The following is a 22238-nucleotide window of genomic DNA, read 5'->3' on the forward strand; positions in this document are numbered from 1 at the left end:
CCAAAATCCCGACTGCCGGCATGCCGACAGCGTGGCGAGCGCAAATGAGCGGGCACGGTGGCGCGCTACGCTATCTATTCTCCCTCCAGGGGGTCGTGGACCCCCTTGAGGGAGAAACGGTGCCGGGATTCCGGCGCCGGTATACTGTGCGCCGGGACCCCGACAGCCGGCAAACTGAAGTCCACCCGTGATAAATCACTGGACTGGTTCCTTTGGTAAATTGTGACTGTTTATTAGGTAAATCTTCAAGTTTGGATAAATGGTTTGTAAATTTCAACTGGTCCAGACTAAGGGGGAGATGTACTAAGCAGTGATAAGAGTAGAGAAGTGAGCCAGTCGAGACGGTGACCATGGCAACCAATCAGCTGCTCTGTATACTTTTATACTTAGTATGCAAATTATAAATGTTACGTCAATTCTCAGGCTCATTTCTCCACTTTTATCACTGCTTAGTACATGTCCCCCTTAATCTCTCCATCACTGGTCCTGCTTCCATCTCCGTGGCCACTGATAAAGCACCTTTAGTGTGAAAACCTGGCGGCACGCAATAATCCAGTTTCCCAAACTCCGCCATTACATTCCAGGTTTTAAGGATAGTCATGCTTAAGTGCATATGCTTAAATCAAATGGACTGAGGTACTATTTAAGTCACCTGTGCATAGACATGGATATCCTTAAAAACCTGCACAGTTTGGGAAACTGCAGTAATCACTTTCGGGTTCTAATGTCTGTTTAAAGACCCCATTGGAGGCCGATCCACACTTCCAGCCACCCCCACAGTGTACATACTGTATGCTATTTATTACTGGATTGTAATCTGTCATTACGCTGTGCAGCCATTGCTTCTAGATTTCTTCTGTCTCCCAGAACACAAAACCGGGAGATTATTGTCCTTCCCACATTTCTTGATCAGTGATGTCACCCGTGTCACATGACTGGCAAAGTGATCCGTTATTGAATCTATAGACTGTCCATAAAAGGTACAGCACACCTGACTGGGGACATAATTCAGGTCTGTTAGCAATCCAAAAAAGCACCCTACTGGGCAATACCATGCTGCACTGCAGGTGGGGCAGATGTAACATGTGCAGAGAGAGTTAGATTTGGGTGGGGTGTGTTCAAACTGAAATCTAAATTGCAGTGTAAAAATAAAGCAGACAGTATTCACCCTGCACAGAAACAATATAGCCCACCCAAATCTAACTCTCTCTGCACATGTTACATTGCCCCACCTGCAGTGCACATGGTTTTGCACTGTTGCTTGCTTTTTTGGTTTGGTAACAAACCTGAGTAACCCCCTGTGAGAATGGCAGGACGCTTGGTTTGTTACACACCGCCATGTAATATAGAAGGCGCCGCAGCGCGCCGTCTCCCTGACCTTGTGATGGTGTGGGACCACCAAATACAAACTCCTTACACGATATTAGTAACGTGTCCCAATTCTGGGCTTTATAGGCGGCCATATATAAAGCAGTGTACGTGGAATAATGATGGGGCCGCATATGTGTATATTGCAGGACTTGCTATCGGAGATGTTCCGGATAAACAGCCCATCGGCATCGTTCTTACTGTGCTGGGTGTTGTGGTCTTGGATTTCTGCGCTGATGCTACCGAAGGACCGATCCGCGCCTACCTGCTGGACGTGGCGGATAACGAGGAGCAGGACATGGCGCTTAACATCCACGCCTTCTCAGCGGGTATGTTACTGCACAGTGCTTCCGGGGTTCTTCACGGTTATCATTTATATCTGTATTGGGCTGTGCCTCATAGAGCGCTGTGCCTCATAGAGCGCTGTGCCTCATAAGACAGCTGTGCTTCATAGAGAGCACCATCACATAGAGCGCTGTGCCCCATAAGACAGCTATACCTTATAGAGCGCTGTGCCCCATAAGACAGCTGTGCCTCATAGAGCGCTGTGCCACATTAGACAGCTGTGTCTCATAGAGAGCACCGTTACATAGAGCGCTGTGCCCCATAAGACAGCTATGCCTTATAGAGCGCTGTGCCCCATAAGACAGCTGTGCCTCATAGAGCGCTGTGCCCCTATAAGACAGCTGTGCCACACAGAGCGCTGTGCCTGAGTAATATAAGCAGATTGGTAATTTAAGCATTATTGGTGAAACGTGTGCCTGCCGACGCACTCTCACTGCACTCTCAGCATTTGCCCATGTGGGTTGCAGTTGTAGTTACATTCCTGGCCACGCCGTATAGCAGAAGCAGTGCTGCAGGGGGCTGATGACACACATGGAGAAAGCATGCACACGTATGTAGTAGCATTACTCTGTTCTGCATGTTGAGGGAACAGTGATCATGAAATAGAACGTATGTACATACATGGCCGCTGTCACCTGACCTGTGTAATTACATTGTTGCTTAACATTTGTATTCTAGTAAATTTGTTTTTTTATTTCCGAGAAATCACATTGTCTCCATTGTCTCCTCAAACAGCTGATCACAAAGGTTTTGGGGGCAATTCAATTGTTTTAGCGCAATTGATTACCTGTCCCTTTAGATGGGGCGATTATTCAGCTGTTTGTTTGGACGCAGGGCGCCCATTGCTCTTTGCGCCAAGCGGGTAAAGCCGTGTATGGGTCAGCGGTGGTCACACTGGGATGTCAGACGTAGAGGAGCGTCGTTTCTAAGGATGCAGCAATAGGTCTAACATCGTGCACAAGGGTTAACTGTGGGCATTTCAGCCCTCACGCATTTGGAGGCACGGCTGTACACCAGGGAAGGGCTTGTAGCGCCATCTGCATAACGTCGCAGCCGGGCGACTGCCAATATGCGCAGCTGCGACCACCGCTGATGTGGCCAGGGATTGGGTATGGGATACCGACATTCAGGATGCCGGCAGTGAGAATACCAACACCGGCATTCCGACAGGGAAGACCGCATTACGTATTATAAAGCTTTGACTGTCGATACAAATCCCACCTCTGTAGATCGTGCACAGCTCTTAGTCTTGCACTGAACGGTGCAGTTTGCCAGCTAGAGCCATTTACTCTTTCGTTGGAAGTGTTTTGGGTTTACCTTTTTCTCCGTTACCCTTTGCAGGCCTTGGCGGCGCCATCGGCTACATGCTCGGTGGCCTGGACTGGACTCAGACTTTCCTCGGAACCCTGTTTAAATCCCAGCAGCAAGTCCTCTTCTTCTTCGCTGCCATCATCTTCACGGTGTCCGTCGGCCTCCACCTCTTCAGTATTGAGGAAGAACAGTACAGCCCTCAGCAGGACCGGCTGGACGATGAAGTGGACACCCTCTCCAGCGTGAAGCTGAACAGCACCCTGGCGCCCATGTCTCGCCTAAACGTCATCAACGAAGACGAGCCCTACACCAACTTTCACGATGAAGTCCAGTCAGAAAACGACCTCAACCTCGACTTCCTGGAAGTGGACATCGTGAGGAGCAAAAGTGATTCTGTATTGCACATGGCCGACGCCACTTTGGATTACGAGTCCGAGTTCTTAAATTATATTGACCCCTTTATTTTTCAAGACTGTTCGTACCCAAACACCCCGCGCAGCACCAGCCAGGAACTTCTGAAATCCAAATTTAACCGCCTGTCCGCGTTCCTTCGGGAGAATGAAAGGGAAGAGGAGATGTTGCTTGATAATCACATTAATGAAGCCAAAGTTCCGAATGGCGGAGACCTGCCACCCAAGGAGAACATGAACGGGCACACCAGAATCGGCATGAAGCAGTCCTGTACTGCGAATTCCATGCGCAGGAGGCGGCACATGTTCTACCGCCAGCCGTCGTACACCTTCTCCTACTACGGCAAAGTAGGCACGCACCGTTACCGATTCAGGAGAGCCAATGCCATCCTACTGATAAAGTCCTCCCGCAGCATGAACGACATCTATGACATGCAGAAGAGGCAGCGCCAAAGGCAGCGGCACAGGAATCAGAGCGGCGCTACCAACTCCAGCGGCGACACCGAGAGCGAGGAAGGAGAGACGGAGACCACGGTCAGGCTGCTCTGGCTCTCCATGCTGAAGATGCCCAAAGAGTTGATGCGCCTCTGCGTCTGCCACCTGCTGACCTGGTTCTCCATTATTGCCGAAGCCGTGTTCTACACCGATTTCATGGGCCAGGTCATCTTCGAGGGTGATCCTAAGGTAGGTCTATTCGCTAGCAGCTTGTATCATTTTCCTATATATTATTATTAACCTTCATTTATATGGCGCCACAAGGGATCCGCAGCGCACAGTTACAGCGTACACAAACAAATAAGCAAATGGCCCCACCCCCTCACGGGGAAAATTGCTCTTTTGGCTCGGATTTGCATGGGGGCAGGGTTAAAATATCACGATTAGCATATAATGGCATCATTGGGCTCCGGGTCCACGGTTTTTTTCAGATTTATCTTCACATTATGCCCACTTTACTAGGAAGTGGGCAGAATGCGGAAATGGTGCCTACTCTACCGGTGCTGCGGGGGACCATGAAACCGGGTGTCTCCTGCAGAATCCGGGAGAGTAGGCAAGTAGTGAGCTAAATCCAAAAAGTTACTGAAGCATGGCGTTAGATTGCACTGGTTTAGCCTTTTTCCCCTTATTTCCTGCTGCAGCCGTCCAAAACTGATGGTACCCTAATCAAAAGCCGCAACAACCTATCCCACACAGGGCCGCCAGTGACTTAAAGGGCCAGTAACCCTAAAACACATGTTGCTATTAGCTTTCCCTCCAACTGTACCTTTTTGGCTGATACAGTACCGTTTTTTTATGGTCTCTACCAGCCAAAAAAGACTATGGCAGTGCCGCAGGGACACGCCCCTTTACCCGTGACTAAACCCCTTTTCCTAATATGTATCGATTTCTTGTTCTGCGATGTTGGAGGGTATGTATTAGATGATAAGGCTTCAGATGTTAACATTTTAGGTCATATTAATACAATGTCTATCAGCCGTCTCAGGCTGGGGAAACCCTGTTGTCAGTCACAGGAATCATGGACAGGAAGTCTGATGTGCGCATGAAAATATCTCCCTCCCACACAACTGTGTCTGAAGTTCCGTCACTTCTGATCAGCTTGTTAAAGTTTTATATACATGAAGTGCACCAAATATAAGCCACAAAACACACTTGTTTGACAGCAGTGTATCTAATGGTCCACCCGCTACGTTTCCAGGTGCATGCTCCTCCAGCCCTTTCATTTACTAAGCCATTTTGGTTGTTCTCCCAAATATGGTTGCTTTATTACTTGCAGCCATTCTATCCAGCTCCTGCCCTGGCTTGTGCAGATGTCGGATTCTCTGCAGCCATTTTGTTCCATCAATCCATCCACTTCAGCGCAAACACAGGCACCTATTGAGGCGCGCGGTGGGTCTATACCTGCTTTTGCCCTGGGCAGTAGACATTTTACGCTTTGTAAATGCCCTCCTAGGTATTTTACCTTAACTACTGTATGGCCATGAGGTAATTTGTACCAATATAAACTCTTCCCTAGCCGCTTCAGGGGTCTGTTCATGAAGCGGTGAAATGTGTGGAGAAGTGAGCCAGTGGAGAAGTTGCCCATGGCAACCAATCAGCAGTGAATTAACATTTATAATTTGCATACTATACAATTGTATGGAGGTAAGCTGATTGTATGTTTTTTAATTTTTTTATAGGGCCTCTCTAATTCAACGGAGCTACAGAACTACAACGCTGGCGTACAGATGGGCTGCTGGGGACTGGTCATATACGCTGCTACTGCCGCCGTCTGCTCAGGTAACCAGGCACCAAGATGCTCAGTTATACAGCTATAATTTAATATAGTATCTGGTGTTACTGCACCAGCGCGTCACTTAACGGTGTGCCCTGAGAAGAAATGGGACTTCCCGCATCTGTGTGCCCGCTGTGTCACTGGCCGTGTAATTATGTGAGGTGCAGGGAGAAGGGATAAGCCTCGGCAGATGTTGCAGATGAAGAGGATTTGTGAGGAGGAAGAGAGGCCGGTGAGCCTCCTCTGGCCTGGTGACGGCACGTGGAGACCCACTCGCCTGCATGACGAATGTTTGTTTCAGGATTAATCTGTAACTCAGAGAGCTGGTCATGGTGGGATAGGTGGTTGCCGGTTCTTAGGAAATGGTGATCTATGAACGCATGATAAAGGGCCTTGTCGTTTTCCCTGGGTTTGTCTTTTGTATGACCAAGTAAATAATAAAATCCTCTAACAAATGTATCCTTAACCGTTAATGGCGTCCTCTTGTAGACGTTGCTGGTCGCACAAGGAGACAATGGTGCTATATAATTGTCCCGTGCAGTTGCACACTGCACCTTAAGTTATATTTCCTTTTGCAGACCAATAGGGGAATCCCCCCCGCCTCCCCCATTTGGTTACACATTATGTAGTGTGTGGAACATGCCTCGTCTTGTGGTTACCTTGCATAAATAGGGGGTGAGTAAGACTTCCCCACACTTCAGGTTCCTTTACTTCAGTCCAGTCCACAGCAGAGGTCCATAATGCCAAATATTGAGCATCCTTAAAGTTGCTCAAAAATATAGGTAGTCAGCCCGTATCACCTGTATAATTGTGCTTTGGATTTTCCGCAGTCCGTGCAAGGGCGCATATGGGGGGGTCATTCTGAGTTGTTCGCTAGCTGTTTTTCGTTCGCAGCTCAGCGCTTAGTCAAAAAAGCGGCACTTCTGCACATGCGTAAGCGGCGCAATGCGCACACGCCACGTACTTTCACAACAGCCGAAGTAGTTTCACACAAGGTCTAGCGACGCTTTTCAGTCGTACTGCTGGCCGCAGAGTGATTGACAGGAAGTGGGTGTTTCTGGGTGGTAACTGACCGTTTTCTGGGAGGGTGTGGAAAAACGCAGGCGTGCCTGGGGAAACGCAGGCATGGCTGGGCGAACACAGTGCGTGTTCGTGACGTCAAAACAGGAACTAAATATTCTGAAGTGATCGCTAGCTAGGAGTAGGTCTGGAGCTGCTCAGAAACTGCACAATCTTTTTTTGTTGCCGCTCTGCGACCCTTTCGTTCGCACTTCTGCTAAGCTAAAATACACTCCCAGAGGGCGGCGGCATAGCATTTGCACGGCTGCTAAAAGCAGCTAGCGAGCGAACAACTCGGAATGAGGGCCATAATGTCTGCATAGTCTAAAGTAAAAACGATCTTTGTGAAATTATTATTATTATTATTATTATTATTAGCAGTTTCTTATATAGCGCAGTCTATTCCGTTGCGCTTTACAATTAGAACAACAGTTATAGAACAAAACAGGGCAAAGACAGACATAGCGGTAGGAAGGCCCTGCTCGCAAGCTTACAATCTATAGGGAAATAGGCATTGATACACAAGGATAGATGCTACCTGTTACATAATGGTTCCCCAGATTGCTAGGTTCTTAATGGGCTGTATGATATGATCACCCAGCAATGTTGGAAGACAAAATGTGAGGTTATGGGGACTGTGCAGAGGGGATGTAACTGGATAGGGAAGCATTGAAGGTTGTGTGTGGGTCAGGAATTTGGTAGGCTTGTCTGAAGAGATGAGTTTTCAGGGAACATTTAAAGGTTTGGAGACTAGTGGAGAGTCTTATTGAAATACACATACAGTACAGTAGCTTGTGCAGCAATAGAATTACGAGGCCTGCACGATGCCATATTGTTGTAGTTTTTGTAGATTTTATACCAAACTAGTTACCAACCCGTCAAAATGATAGAGCCGGCAGCTATGTGCACCCGAACGGAGCAACACTTGAATTGCTCCATCGGGGCGCCATCTAGTGCCTGCTGGCACGCAAAACACTTTAATCCCCCCCTTAGAGGTGGGAAGCAGCGTTAGCCTCCTTTTATTGTATAGGATTAGTCACCGTGTGTAACCTATGTAGTTGTTATAGCCGTCCCAATATTCCAAATATAAAGGGTTACTAGGCAACGGTACTCCCAAATATCCCTCTCCTACCTATTTAATTTGGTTCCTTTCTTGGGGAGACGTATACAGTGAGGATTAATGGAAACCCTGGTATTAATCCATATAGCGCTACTGTAGAGTGATTAGTCATTAGGACATGTATCGGATGACGTGGAGACATTTAGGGTGTGTAGGATACAGAGAAGGGAGTGCAGAATCAGGTAAAAATGAGGGAGAATGACCCCTACTCAGCCCCCTTCCATAAAGGGAGAGGTAAATGCTCATGTTGGAGGAGCATGGAACAGATATTTTATAAAAACCTTCCCACACCTCAGGAATCAACTAGACCTTTTCTTAGCCGCGTATTCCTTGCTGGAACTACCGTGGCCGTTGGTGGCGTCCGTGTCTGCTTCTGGCGCTCCCCGGTTGATGGCGTGCAAGCTCTACAGACTGAAGTATGAGAGCACACACTATTGATTGTATTTTGAAGTTCACATTTAGCAATGATGTGGGTAAGGAGGAAGGAAACCCGTTCACGCTCTCTCTCAGGTTTGGGTAGGAATATTTTTGGTCCATGGTTATCATCCATCATGTTATAGTCACCACATAGGACAAGGTGTTCTTGTCTTATGTCATGACTGTGGTCAAATAATGTTTTGTCCCCCCGCAGCCTTGCTACAGAAATACCTAGATAACTACGACCTCAGCATCAAAGTCATCTACATCCTGGGGACCTTGGGTTTCTCCATCGGCACGGCGGTGATGTTCATCTTCCCCAACGTGTACGTCTCTATGATCATGATAAGCACCATGGGCATCTTCTCCATGAGCATTTCCTACTGCCCCTACGCCCTGCTAGGGCAATACCATGACATGAAAGAGGTGAGTGCGGTTCAACAAGATATCATTCCTGTTGGCACAAAAATGCAAGTGGGATTAATTACCCATCCTAAATGGTCATGTCTTCATTCTCCTTTCCTGCAGTACATCCATCACAGCCCTGGGAACTCTAAGAGAGGCTTTGGCATAGACTGCGCCATCTTGTCCTGCCAAGTTTACATCTCCCAGATCTTGGTGGCCTCCGCCCTGGGGGCGGTGGTTGATGTAGTGAGCACCGTCAGAGTGATACCTTTGGTGGCCTCCATAGGCTCCTTCTTGGGATTTCTCACAGCTGCGTTCTTGGTAATGTACCCGGAGGTTCCGGAAGACAAGGAGGATTCAAAGCGCCAAGTCCCACCAGACGCCGCCGTTGCTGCCAATGGAATTGATCCGGATAAGCCTCTTGTACTCAAGCTCACCCCCAAAGGGCCACCTGTTCCTCCGGAAGCAGACAGCGAGTCAGCAGTTTGAGTAGGCGCTTTCATAAAAACCACTCCACATTCCAGACCGTATGGACAACACCCTTGGCGGTAAAATAGGCGCTCGTCTGGACTGGACTGTAACCGGAGAGCAATATGGTGAAAATCACCCTGTCTTTATTTAAAAAGTTAAGGCTACAGTAATTTCCTATTTATTAGCATGGGGTTAAAAAGAAAATGAAACAAAGATATATTTAGTTCGCCCTCCTAGAATCTGTTCTTCTGATTATGCCTTTTTTCTGCACATTTTCTCTTTTAAACCAAACGTATGTTTTACGGATTTTTAGAAAACATCTAGGTTTGAAGGATTTATTTGACACTTGGGATATTTAGCCTTTATAAGTTGTTGTTCTTCTATAGGTTTTTCTGGGTAAAAGATGCTGGTATATTACTGTACACTTTAAGTTAATTGTACCTGTCCACTGTACACAGTGATGGCAGCCATTTTGTGGGATGGGTTGGGCAGGATACATAGCCTATCCAGTGACACCTCTGTGTCGCTGCATGAGCTGGTGGCAGCCATTTTGTGGGTTAGGTGGAGCAGGATACATGTACACATAGCCTATTCAGTGACATCCCTGTGTCGCTGCATGAGCTGGTGGCGGCCATTTTGTATGCCGGACCAGATGCAGATTATAGAGAACCACACGTGCACTTCGCCTCAGCCCACAAAATGGCTACTTCTTGGTTAGTTTATTTTATAGATCGCTACTTGGATATATTTTATGCTGCATCATTTACTTATTGGCGTAAAATGCCTGTCCGATCCATCCAATTGGCAAACACTGAGGGAGCGATGGCAATTTTTCTCACCTCCATTTTAAATCCTCTACACTTTTCACTTTGGTTGTTGCAGTTGAAAAGCAATATTACGCCTCGCTTCTTAGGAAAACCATTTGGGACGGAGAGCAGGCTGAGGAATCAACGGATGTTTTATTTTTTATTGCACCGAAACCTGCTTCTCCTGTTGCAGCTATTTAAGAAGAGGGGTGGATTTGTGGCCATTTTTCGTTTATGAAAGGTTTTGCTTTGTTCCGCAGCATCTTTTACAAAGTGGTATTTGAATATTGCAGGTTACTGAGTCGCCCTCCCATAGCAGTGTTATAGCACATTGACGCACCTATGTACTGTATTTATGCATGCTGGGGTTCATTTACTGTGACAACATGCCTGGTTATCCGGTAGTCCCCATGGCCGGTTAGCCAGGCTTTTATACTAGCCATACAATATATGCTATTCATTGAACAGTCTGAGCAATAAGAGGGATTTCTCCCATCTGGAAGTGCAGTGGTTGCTGTACGCCATGACCTGTGGTATAACATAAGTTTCTTTGGCCTAGCGTGGCGGCAGCCATCTTGTTCTGAACCATCTTCCATAAGGATGCAGCATAATCATTCATTAGGAACCAGTACCTCAGGAATATCAGCCCTGAATCGCCTCAGTGATGTCACTAGCTCCTATTGAACTCTATAGGCATCATTCTTAAGGAGGATGGCCCGCCCCACAAAATGGCTGCCTCCACCTCGTCTAGGCAACAGGTGCTTTTTAAATTAAAAAAAACCCTGTTTGTGCTGTGCTAGTGACGAATCGAACTTAACTCCTCTCACATCCTAAAACGTCTGTCTGGTTTGGCCATAAAGCACATGTGTGATTTTATTTTACACGCAATGTGATGACACGTGCTCGCTAAGCGTCTGCGCCTGCCGCCTTTAACACAAGACTGCACATGTTGGTGCGCGGTGGCCCCTGCGGCTCCCTACATTATGTCTGTGAAGGTGCGTTGCCTTCTCAGTGATCACCTGTAACCGTACAGCGTGCGTGCACACTGCGCCGTGTCAGCGTGCTCCTAGATATATGTTTCGTAATGTCCGTGTCCAGTAGTGTCTTCATTTCCTGCCTCACCCAGTTGCAGAACGTTGCGTGCTTTGAACCTTTCGGTGCCGGGCCTAGGGCGCACTTGCATGGGAGACCTTATTCTCCAAGCACCAGTACTGCGTTTCGCTCTTCTCGTTTGCACTTTTTTGACAATTAATCATGAATCTGAATCCTTAAAGAAAAAAAAAATTGTGTTGCAATGCATGGTTTATATAATATGTAAATAGGACATAGCTGGCATGTGATAATACTTTTCGCCTTAATGACATCTCTTGGACAGGTGTTCTGCAGCTGGTTAATAGACGGTGGCCTTGAACTTACCTGCGCTTGCAGGTGTATGCAGTGATAAATGCCGGATTATCATGCAAGCATTTTACTAACCGCAATACAACCATCTCTCAAAACATTTATATTACTTGAATGTATGTGTGAGCTGTCTCTCCGAAGCTGGCGGGAGTACGACCACTTCTGTATTCCTTCAGACAGATGGAGCTACGTTTATCTTGGCTTCTCTGCTGCACCTAGGCACACCATAAACTATTGTTCTCAGCTGCAATACAATACAGAGAGAACAATACAGCAGGGGATTAAGTCATTACAGCAGGGGATTAAGTCTGACTGCCCTGGCTCACTTAATCCTATTAAAGGCCAAGATAAAGATGGCTCCTTCTGTATGGGTTTTGAAGTAGTTTGGTGGCCGCTGCGTTCTCATAACACTTGAAGTCAAATGACTTTTAGCTGTTGATTCGCCTCACAATAAGACAAGCTGTGCTATTGCCCCTATAACTAACAAGTTTAGATGCTACAACGTTGGTTTTTCTCTTGTGGAACTACAAATCCATGCATACTCTGCCTGCCAGACACTGGGATTTGTAGTGCCACAACGTTCGGAACAATCACAAGTTGACTGCTAAACAAAGCGATGTCCGCTACTTTTAAAAATACTTTTTAAATGCGCTAAAAGCTAAATAAAATGGTTTGGCAGCTGAATGAGCCCCCTCAGCGCCCTTAGAGGGCCCACGGCAGATGATACTGGGTATACCGGGAAGGTAAATGTGACTGATCCTGGAATGAATGACTGGTATGACAGACTGTTAGTATGCGAGGAAGCATTTAGTGATAAAATAGAAGTTTCGGGTCACAGGTATAAGCACCTGTTCTAAGTCTTACTAGGTGTTGGCGAAAGCCCAAAGAACTTGTACGTGTGTGGGCGTACAATATACAGGGTTACAGAGCCTTGTGCGCTGGGAGAGAAATCTATTTTTACAAGGATTTAATTTTGGAATATATTTACAATGAAGGGGGCGATATCTGGAGGGTTGTTTCATTTGCAAATTGTCAGTTTGACTGTGAATAAAAATATTACATTACACTGATATAAGGACGTGCACTCCTATGCGCTGTTTGGTGGCGTCAGCGGGATTTGTGTCGCTGATTCCTAACTTGTCAAAATGTTCCGTTGAAAATTTTTATTTTGTGCCCATGCTCCGGATGGCGGTAACTCACTGTGTGCAGTATTAATGCTTGATATAAAGGTAACCAATTATAGCGTGTTCCATTAGAATACTGATTTATTATTAACTCGAAGTGCTTGGCCAATCACCCAGCTGGTTCCGAGTATAAGACTTAGTGAGGGAGCTTGCGCCATGGTTGAAAGCACTTAGCGCTTATTTTACGAGCTGCGCAGTCACTGATTGCAGCCTCCGCAATAACTTCCATTTTTAAATGATTAATTTGTTACTTTCAGCTATCTCAAATAATTATTTTCCTACTTTCTGGTCCTCTGTTGGAAAAGTCATTTTGTCCAGCTTTCAGCAATATGGCTGCCAGTGTTCAGCCATCCTGCGCACTAAAAAGCACCCGTCGGTCATCTTGTTATGCTGACTGTGCCGCCACTATTGCACATTGTGTTCTTGCAATATACAGGTTATAAAAAATAAATTAAAAAAACATTGGAAATCCGACAGCTTTGGCTTAGAGGGACATTGGAATCCTGTGGCTGGGCTTCAATCCTCCAAAATATGGCTTGTAGCCATCACATCATAACTGCACGATGGTATAACAATCGTCAGCCATCAGATAGGCATTGGAAAGCTGTATCCGATGGCTGACAACCATCGCAAACCTGCTATTCATTGGAAAAAGTACTCCCATCGAATCTGGAACATCGATGATTGCTAACCATCTGTTTCCGATGTCCATGCCTACTTTGGCTCCATATATTTATTTGCATAGGCTGATTGCTTTGTCTGAAAGCAGAATTTTTATTTCCCATCTATAATAAATCTGCTCTTTTTCTGCCTTATTGACTGAGGTCCGACAACATTCGCTCTTAGCGTTGACTTGCCAGATGGGATTATGGGAGTTGTAGTTTAGCAATAGATATTGACTTGCAGACGTGGGCTGCAGACGGAGTGAATGCAGAATGTCCAACACGGATGGGCACACAGGTAGCAGCAATATTATAGACGTGACCGCACAGCGCTCAGGGAATAATATAATGCGTTGTTTATTATATAGAATACTGGTGAACTCTCCATGGTTCCAAGACCGCGTCTCCAGCCCCCTTAGCCCCTGCAATATACATTAAATCATTGTGACGGTCACGTTTTATCGCGATTCCAGAAAGTAGCTGGAAATTATAAAGAATGCGGCCGGTGTAAGGCGTAATTCTGGCCGTCTTTCTCAGATGTACAGTAATTATCTGCGCAGCAGCACCCACCAGAAACGTCAGGGATCCAGAAAGAAGAATCTTGTAATGTAACAAACATTTTATTGTACATTTAAAAAAAACAAAAAAACTTTCGCCTTTTTTATACGGGATATTTAAACTACAGAAGATTAGAACTTTATTTGGTCAATTTATTGGTGGTCGGTGAATAAGATAGACAACCTGTGGCTATCCTGGAGCAGTGAACAGTACTCATCCATAAACTGTAGGCCAGCAGGGCATGCTGGGACTTGTAGTTCTGCAGCGGCTGTGTAGCCAAAGGTTACCTAAGCACGGTCTGTGAGGTTCGTGATATTGGCTTGAAGCTATATTTTTATAGACAAGTTTATGTTGTAGCTCAGTCAGTGAACAGGGCCTGGAATGAGACGACGATGGGTTGGGGAGTAAAATTGGGAAATACATATTATAAAGAGGACGAAAACCACATGCTGGACGCACAATTAGGGCGAGCTAGCACCATCTTTTGTCTGGGAGCGGCCCAGTTTTTTTTGTCAAATTTCCCTTTCTTATTAGTGTCATTCAGTGGTTTCCAAGACTCTGTCCTGCATGCTTAAGCCCAGCTGACTTATTCGTACCTCATCCTGTTTCATTATACCATCTCTGCACAAGCAGGGATATCCTTAAATTCTGGACTGTTGGGGTGCCTTGGGGACAGAGTTTGTGAAACGATCCTGTGACATGGAAGGTGGTGAACAGAGGTCTCCAGCAATAATTTAGATAACACTACTGATTGGTGCTAAAAACAACTGCGCCATTCCTGTTACGCTCTACCAGGGCTTCACCCACTGCGTCGTGCTGCCCTTGCTGTTACGCTCTGCCATCGCCTCGCCCACTGCGTCGTGCTGCCCTTCCTGTTACGCTCTACCATCGCCTCGCCCACTGCGTCGTGCTGCCATTCCTGTTACGCTTTACTAGCGCGTTACCCACTGCGTCATGCTGCCATTCCTGTTACGCTTTACTAGCGCGTCACCCATTGCATCATGCTGCCATTCCTGTTACGCTCTACCATCGCCTCGCCCACTGCGTCGTGCTGCCATTCCTGTTACGCTCTACCAGTTTCTGGTCGCTACCAAAAGCTGTTGGGGTTTGTCTATGAGGAAATCTGATTATAATTGGAGTTTGTTTTGTGAAACTCCAGGAAATCCAAGAAAATGGCCGTGGTGTTAGCAGAAACAGATCCATGTGTCCCCCTCCATTAATTGTAGGCCGCAGGCAGCCCCTCCTAGGTCAGAATTAAATCCACATTGCTGGTGGGACTGGACCACAGGGATTTAATAAGCTGCTGTTTATGTGAAACAAAATGCTTTTGTTTCATTAAATATTTTATTACATTATGTGGAAATGCTGCATCTAACATTTAGGAGTAATAGATTGCTAGACTCACTATTTTAAGATTATTTAATCTAGGTCTTATCTGCATTAAAATGCACGAGGTGGGCTGTCAGTCTGGCTCACAAGATGGCTGCCTCCTGAGGTAAAAGATGGTTGGTCTCAGTGCACAGTCTTGCAGCTGTTGTGCAACTACAAGTCCCTTCACGCCCTGACATATGCTGGAGCTTGTAGTTCTACAGTAGCTGAACAACCACATATTCCTCTCCTAGATCCTCACATTGTGAATGGCACTGCGGTTTTCAAAGGCTCTTGTATATTATAAGCAGTTTACGTGTAAACGCTGGCCTCCCCCATTGTGCAGTGCTGCAGTGTTATCACATAGGTCACTGGTCCCCCATTACTGTCCTGATGATCTTTCCCCCACTAAAGCGTTTGTACGTATGTTATATTTGGACTAAATACAAATACTCTCCTTTTACACATTGCCTATGTTTTGTATATTGAACACAGGGATTAAAGAGCTATTACAGTATACAGTATCACATAGGTTCATTTCGGCATTCAGTGTTGATTCTGAGGTGAGAGTAAAGCAAAGAGAGCAATTAACTGTGCACCTTGCAGGGGCGGACTTAAATCGAAATTGCAGTACAAAAATAAAGCTACCCAGCATGCATGGGCTACATGTAAAAGCAGCCTGCATGCAAAAACATTAATGTACGTGCACCCCTCCTTTGCATTTGTTTGTCCAGGTGCAAAGTTACCTGCTCTTTTTTGCTTTACTCCCACTTCAGAATCAGCCCTTAATGCAGTTTTGTATGTACATTACAGGCTTTGGACAGTTGGAGGCGCTAGTCTGACCTTCAGGACTTTACAGCCCTACACTGTACTTATAATTCATTCAGCTATAAGGAACCTGAGGCTCTCCATCTCTTTTGGGACTACAAGTTACAGCATTCCCTGCAAGCCACACATTGCCTCTGTCTGCTCTGCTATCTCCCCTGTGTGAATTTTATTTGCAAATGAAAATAAATCTTAAAATTGACATTTGTTTCGTTAAGAACTTCTAAGTACAGTAAGGATCATTTCCCTACCTCAGGCAGCAAATCACCCACTGATTTGTGTAGGCAACATGCCTTATATCAGAGTGTGCCGCATTTGTGCAAATTTGGCACCCAAGAGCCAATCACATAACATTGTCCATAAACAGGAACCGCGACAGCAACACCTTTCCGCTGAGGAATGGGAATGGAGTACAGTACGACGTCTAGCCCTCTCAGATTCTGACTCTCTGTGCGGAGAGTTTAACCGCAAGATCAATGAATGTTACAAATTGTTCTTAATGTCAGGTAGCTGCGATATTGTTTTAATGTGCCGTCCTATCACTACAGTTCTATAATGTCCGCACTATTGTCTGTTGTTCGTCTTTATGTTCCTGGGGCAGACTCAGATATTCTTTATTACATAAGTAAATATTCCAAATACAGAGATTATACTATCCCTGTGTAATAAGCGCTATGTACACACTCCGCACCAATAGTTTAGAGGCAGAAGAACTATATAAAAGTGTGTTCTACTATTGCGGTGACTGCAGGCTTCCAGACCATGAAAAAAGGAAATCTACAGGTTGTAAAGTATCAGCGCGTTTCTCCATACTATATATATATTATATCACATTCACATCACTGTGTCACACTCCCTTCCGATGTCTCGGAGAAAAGTAGCAGCACATTACTATACAAGTATAAAATGTGCTGAGAACTACAGCAAATAGATGGATATGGCTACGTTTGCTACGCGTTTCAGAGTGAGTATATTTACGCGTTTCATAGTGAGTATATATACTAACATGGGTTTCTGTGACACAACAGGACATTATTCTCTTGTGGGGTGTGCCCACTGTGGACAGCTGAGGACGAGGGGGAGTTGGCATGCCAGACCTTGCAGCGGTGCACCAATTTTAGCTCCGCCACTGATGCCAGTTTGTAGTAACCTTAGATGAATCATGTACCCAGAACGCATCACATTTGTGCTTTGTACATTAAGTTGTTTTATTATGAGCCTTAGCAGATGTCATTACGGATGACATGAGGCACAGCAATATATAATGAGCACCGAGACTTACAGTGCACCCAGGACAGTGACTGAGAAATGATGCATGTTATTTCTGCTGTCACTGGCTAGGCTACATTGGTCGAGCCACAGTATGTCCATTTTATGTCTATTCATTTGTGTGTGGGGGGGAGGGGGGGTTGTTTTGTTATTACTTTGGACCTTTCTATACCATTTGTTTTATATTCATTATGTGCCTGGTTAATGCATTTTCACCTAGTTCCTTATTTGCTCACATAGGTCAGTCACTGTACCCGACGCATTTTCAGCCAGCTCCGTGTGCAAAACGCGTTGCGTCCACACATGCAGAGGTAGGCAGCCTGTGGCTTTAACTCTGGATGGCCGAGCATGCTGGGACCTGTAGTCCAACAGCAGCTGGAGCGCTAAAGTCTATATTAAAAGTTCTTTTTTTTTTTAATAGTCACGAGTGACCCATGCATTACCAAAACACCATTTATAACTGAAGTTCATTTTTATGGACAGTTGAGTATTTTGGTACAGCATGTGGTATTTAATACAAAGAACGTGCAATGCAGATATAGGGACTATATATAAATACATTGAGTTACATTTGCTGATGCTATTTGTAATGTAACGAACACTGAAAGAAGTGCAAAATTTAAATGCCTGGAAACCTGCACTTTAGGCATCTCATAATGATAATGATCTGGTTCCATTGTGAACCGCCCATATAACAACTACTTTTTTTTATCAACTTATTAAGTTGAGCACGATATTATTGTAGCTCTTGCTGAGTTTAGCAATCTTATAAATGTGTGTTAAACACATAAAGTTGTTTGTTTTTAAAGAGGAAAAAGGGATTAAGTAAGAGTGACGTCACAAGTGATTGATCATTGAATGATGTGGTTACGTTGTTTATCTTTTATTGATCTGTGTTACACTGTTATGCTTTTATTTTTCCTGTTTTTTGAAGTATGATCATTTTGCATGATTTTTTTTTTGTAGGTTTTTTATTTTTATTTTTTTGCTGTAATATTTTTCAAGCTGTTCTGTATTTTATGTTCTATTTGTTTGATCTGGTTTTAATTTAAAAATAATATAAAAAAAAATTGGGATTTTCAAATCCTTCACTCTGTATACATTGTATTTCGATACGTTGTTCAACAGTTCAATCTTAATAAACATTTCAGTAACAGATTGCAACGCTGTGTGCAGGCGTCTTATTTCCACCCTCTGGATCAGCAATGTTTTCTCCCTAACCCCGGATTCACTGTTCTTTCCATAAATAGTACAGCGGTAACGCTATCCTAATGGTGCATCTCTGTCTCCAGCCGTTTACTTGGCCGCAAAAGTGACCTCCTAAGGTGCACCTGCCTATCCTATGCTTTCAGGTTGACAGAGCTTTCTGGGAAATGTATGACCATGAAACAAAGTGTAAACATAATTTTTTTTTAAAAACACCACTAATTAAATTTACAGTTTCAGGGATTTACCAGAACTAATTACATCAGATTCAAAGATGTGATTATGGAGAAGTTTTTTGTTTGTTTTTTTAAATTATTATTTCTCTTACGTCTTAGAGGATGCTGGGGACTCCAAAAGGACCATGGGGTATAGACGGGATCCGCAGGAACATGGGCACACTAAAAGACTTTGACTGGGTGTGAACTGGCTCCTCCTTCTATGCCCCTCCTCCAGACCTCAGTTAGATTCTGTGCCCAGGAGTGACTGGACACTCACTAGGGGAGCTCTACTGAGTTTCTCTGGAAAGACTTTTGTTAGGTTTTTTATTTCAGGGAGACCTGCTGGCTACAGGCTCCCTGCATCGTGGGACTGAGGGGAGAGAAGTCAGACCTACTTCTTAGTTCAAAGGCTCTGCTTCTTAGGCTACTGGACACCATTAACTCCAGAGGGTTCGATCACTTGGTGCGCCTAGCTGCTTGTTCCCAGAGCCGCGCCGTCACCCTCCTCACAGAAGCCAGAAGAGAGAAGCCGGGTGAGTATTAGAAGAACAGAAGGCTTCAGACGGCTGAAGACTTCAGTGACGGAGGTAAAGTGGTAGTGCTGCGCTCCATGCTCCCACACACATCACCAACGGCACTCACAGGGTGCAGGGCGCTGGGGGGTGGGAGCGCCCTGGGCAGCAGTTACTGAAGGCTTTTTTACACTGGCACAAGGCATATTCAGTGCCCGAGGCACCGTATACGATACCCCCGCCAGTATACAAAATTCAAATTTGAGCGGGACTACAGTGGGAAGGGGAGGGGCTTAGCCGCACAGCTCACCAGCGCCATTTTCTCTCCACAGCCGCTGCAGAGGCGCTGGCCCGGATCTCCAAGCTCCTTACAAGTAACAAGGGAGCAAACCGGGGGGGGGGGGGGGGCCACATGCAATTTGGTGCTTATATGTATATTACAGCGCAAACACCATATATTATTTGTTTGTAGTATATGGGCGCTGGGGTGTGAGCTGGCATACTCCCTCTGTGTTCTCTCTACAGGCGTCCCTGTGGGTCTGTTCCCCTTTATTTGGCCAGTGTGGGTGTGTCGGTACTACGTGCCGACATGTCTGAGGCTGAGTGTTCCTCCCCGGAGGAAGTTACTGGGGGCGCAGAAAAAGATTTGGGAATGACTCTGTCGGCACAGCCGGCTGCTGATTGGGTGAATATGTTGAGTACACTGAATGCAAACGTGGCTTTATTGTCTAAGAGGCTGGATAAATCTGATTTTCAGGCACAAACATGGAGAAAATCCATGGAGGACGCTTTGTCTCAGGTACAGACCCCCTCAGGGTCACATAAACGTTCCGTTGCCCAGATGGCAGATACTGATACCGACACAGACTCGGATTCCAGTGTCGATTTCAATGAGGCTGCTTTACCTCCAAAGGTAGTTAAGAGTATTCAGTACATGATTGTGGCTATTAAAGATGTTTTGCATATTTCTGAAGAGCCCCCTGTTCCAGATAAGAGGGTTTGTTTGTATAAGGGAAAAAAGCCTGAGGTGACGTTTCCCCCCCTCTCATGAACTGAACGCTCTTTGTGAAAAGGCTTGGGAGTCGCCTGACAAAAGGTGGCAGATTCCCAAGAGAATTTTTATGGCATATCCTTTCCCCTTTGACAACAGGGAGAAATGGGAGTCGTCACCCAACGTGGACAAGGCTCTATCCCGATTGTCCAAAAAGGTGGCGCTTCCGTCTCCTGACACGGCTGCCCTCAAGGATCCGGCGGATCGCAAACAGGAGATGACGTTGAAGGCCATTTTCGTTACTACTGGTGAATTACTCAGACCTGCTGTGGCGTCGGCGTGGATGAGTAGTGCTATTGCTAAGTGGGCTGATAATTTAGCTTCTGATATGGATACCCTTGATAAGGATAAGGATAATATTCTTTTGACTCTTGGTTATATCAAGGACGCTGCAGATTACCTAAAGGATGCGGTGAGGGATATTGGCCAGGAGGGCGCTGTGGATTCATCAATGGAATGCTGATGCCGACTCCAAGAAAGCTATGGAAGTTCTTCCTTTTAAAGGCAGTGTCTTGTTTGGTGATGGCCTTGCTGACCTGGTGTCTACCGCTACTGCGGGTAAGTCATCTTTTCTTCCTTATGTTCCCACACAACAGAAAAAGGCGCCCCATTATCAGATGCAGTCTTTTCGGCCTAATAAATACAAAAAAGGAAAGGGCTCATCCTTCCTCGCTTCAAAGGGTAGAGGAAGGGGAAAGAGGTCACCTGCCGTGCCTGGTACACAGGACCAAAAGTCCTCCCCCGCCTCTACCAAGTCCACCGCATGACGCTGGGGCTCCCCTGCGGGAGTCCGTGCCGGTGGGGGGCCGTCTCCGATTCTTTAGTTAGGTTTGGGTTCAATCGGCCTTGGGTCTTAGACATAGTCTCTCAAGGGTACAAACTGGAGTTTCAGGAGATGCCCCCCCCCCCCCCCGCCGCTTTTTCAAGTCAGCCTTGCCACTTTCTCTTCCAGAAAGGGAAGTAGTAAATGCTGCAATACAAAAGCTGTGTCAACAGAGGGTCATTGTACCGGTTCCCCCGTCCCAACGGGGGGAAGGGTTCTATTCGAGCCTCTTTGTAGTGCCGAAGCCGGACGGCTCAGTCAGACCGATTCTGAACCTAAAATCCCTCAATCCATGCTTGAAAACCTTCAAGTTCAAGATGGAATCTCTTCGAGCTGTGATCTCCAGCCTAGAAGGGGGGGATTTTATGGCGTCAGTCGACATAAAGGATGCCTACTTACACGTCCCGATATATCCTCCTCATCAGGCCTTCCTAAGATTTGCGGTGCAGGATTGTCATTACCAATTTCAGACGTTGCCGTTTGGGCTTTCCACGGCCCGAGGGTTTTTACCAAGGTAATGGCGGAAATGATGGTACTCCTTCGCAAGCAGGGGGTCACAATTATCCCGTACTTGGACGATCTCCTGATAAAGGCGAGATCAAAGGAAAAGTTGCTAAGAAATGTGGAACTCTCCCTGTCGGTTCTGCGACATCACGGTTGGATTCTAAATTTGCCGAAGTCTCAGTTGATCCCGGCAAATCGGCTGCCCTTCTTGGGCATGATCCTAGACACAGAACTACAGAGAGTGTTTCTTCCGGCGGACAAAGCTCTGGAAATCCAGACCATGGTCAAGGAACTTCTGAGACCGACAAGAGTGTCAATTCATCAATGCACTCGAGTGCTAGGGAAGATGGTTGCGGCTTACGAAGCCATTCCGTTTGGCAGGTTTCATGCCCGGGTGTTTCAGTGGGATCTGCTGAACAAATAGTCCGGGTCTCACCTACACATACACCGGAAAATAAGTCTATCTTCCAGGATTTCTCTCCTGTGGTGGCTGCACACTTCTCACCTTCTAGAGGGACGCCGTTTCGGAATCCAGCACTGGGTCCTGCTGACCACAGATGCAAGTCTCCGAGGCTGGGGTGCAGTCACACAAGGAAGAAGTTTCCAGGGAAAATGGTCAAGCCAGGAATCTTGTCTCTGCATAAATGTTCTCGAGTTAAGAGCCATTTACAACGGC

At 46.0% G+C, this 22238-nt stretch overlaps 1 protein-coding gene across 2 annotated transcripts in view; it reads left to right on the forward strand.

The window, feature by feature from the left end:
* Positions 1 to 18407, forward strand: part of SLC45A4 (solute carrier family 45 member 4) — a 137740-nt gene extending 119333 nt beyond the window's left edge. For both annotated transcript variants that reach the window (XM_063921194.1, XM_063921195.1), the window contains exons 4-8: positions 1518 to 1697; positions 3055 to 4118; positions 5609 to 5708; positions 8514 to 8725; positions 8828 to 18407. In XM_063921194.1, coding sequence (XP_063777264.1) covers positions 1518 to 1697; positions 3055 to 4118; positions 5609 to 5708; positions 8514 to 8725; positions 8828 to 9193 — 1922 coding nt within the window. In that variant the 3' untranslated portion in view covers positions 9194 to 18407. The remainder of the gene's footprint in view (positions 1 to 1517; positions 1698 to 3054; positions 4119 to 5608; positions 5709 to 8513; positions 8726 to 8827) is intronic.
* The last annotated feature ends 3831 nt before the right edge of the window (positions 18408 to 22238 follow it).

Source organism: Pseudophryne corroboree, chromosome 5, assembly GCF_028390025.1.
Source record: "Pseudophryne corroboree isolate aPseCor3 chromosome 5, aPseCor3.hap2, whole genome shotgun sequence".
NCBI lineage: Eukaryota > Metazoa > Chordata > Amphibia > Anura > Myobatrachidae > Pseudophryne > Pseudophryne corroboree.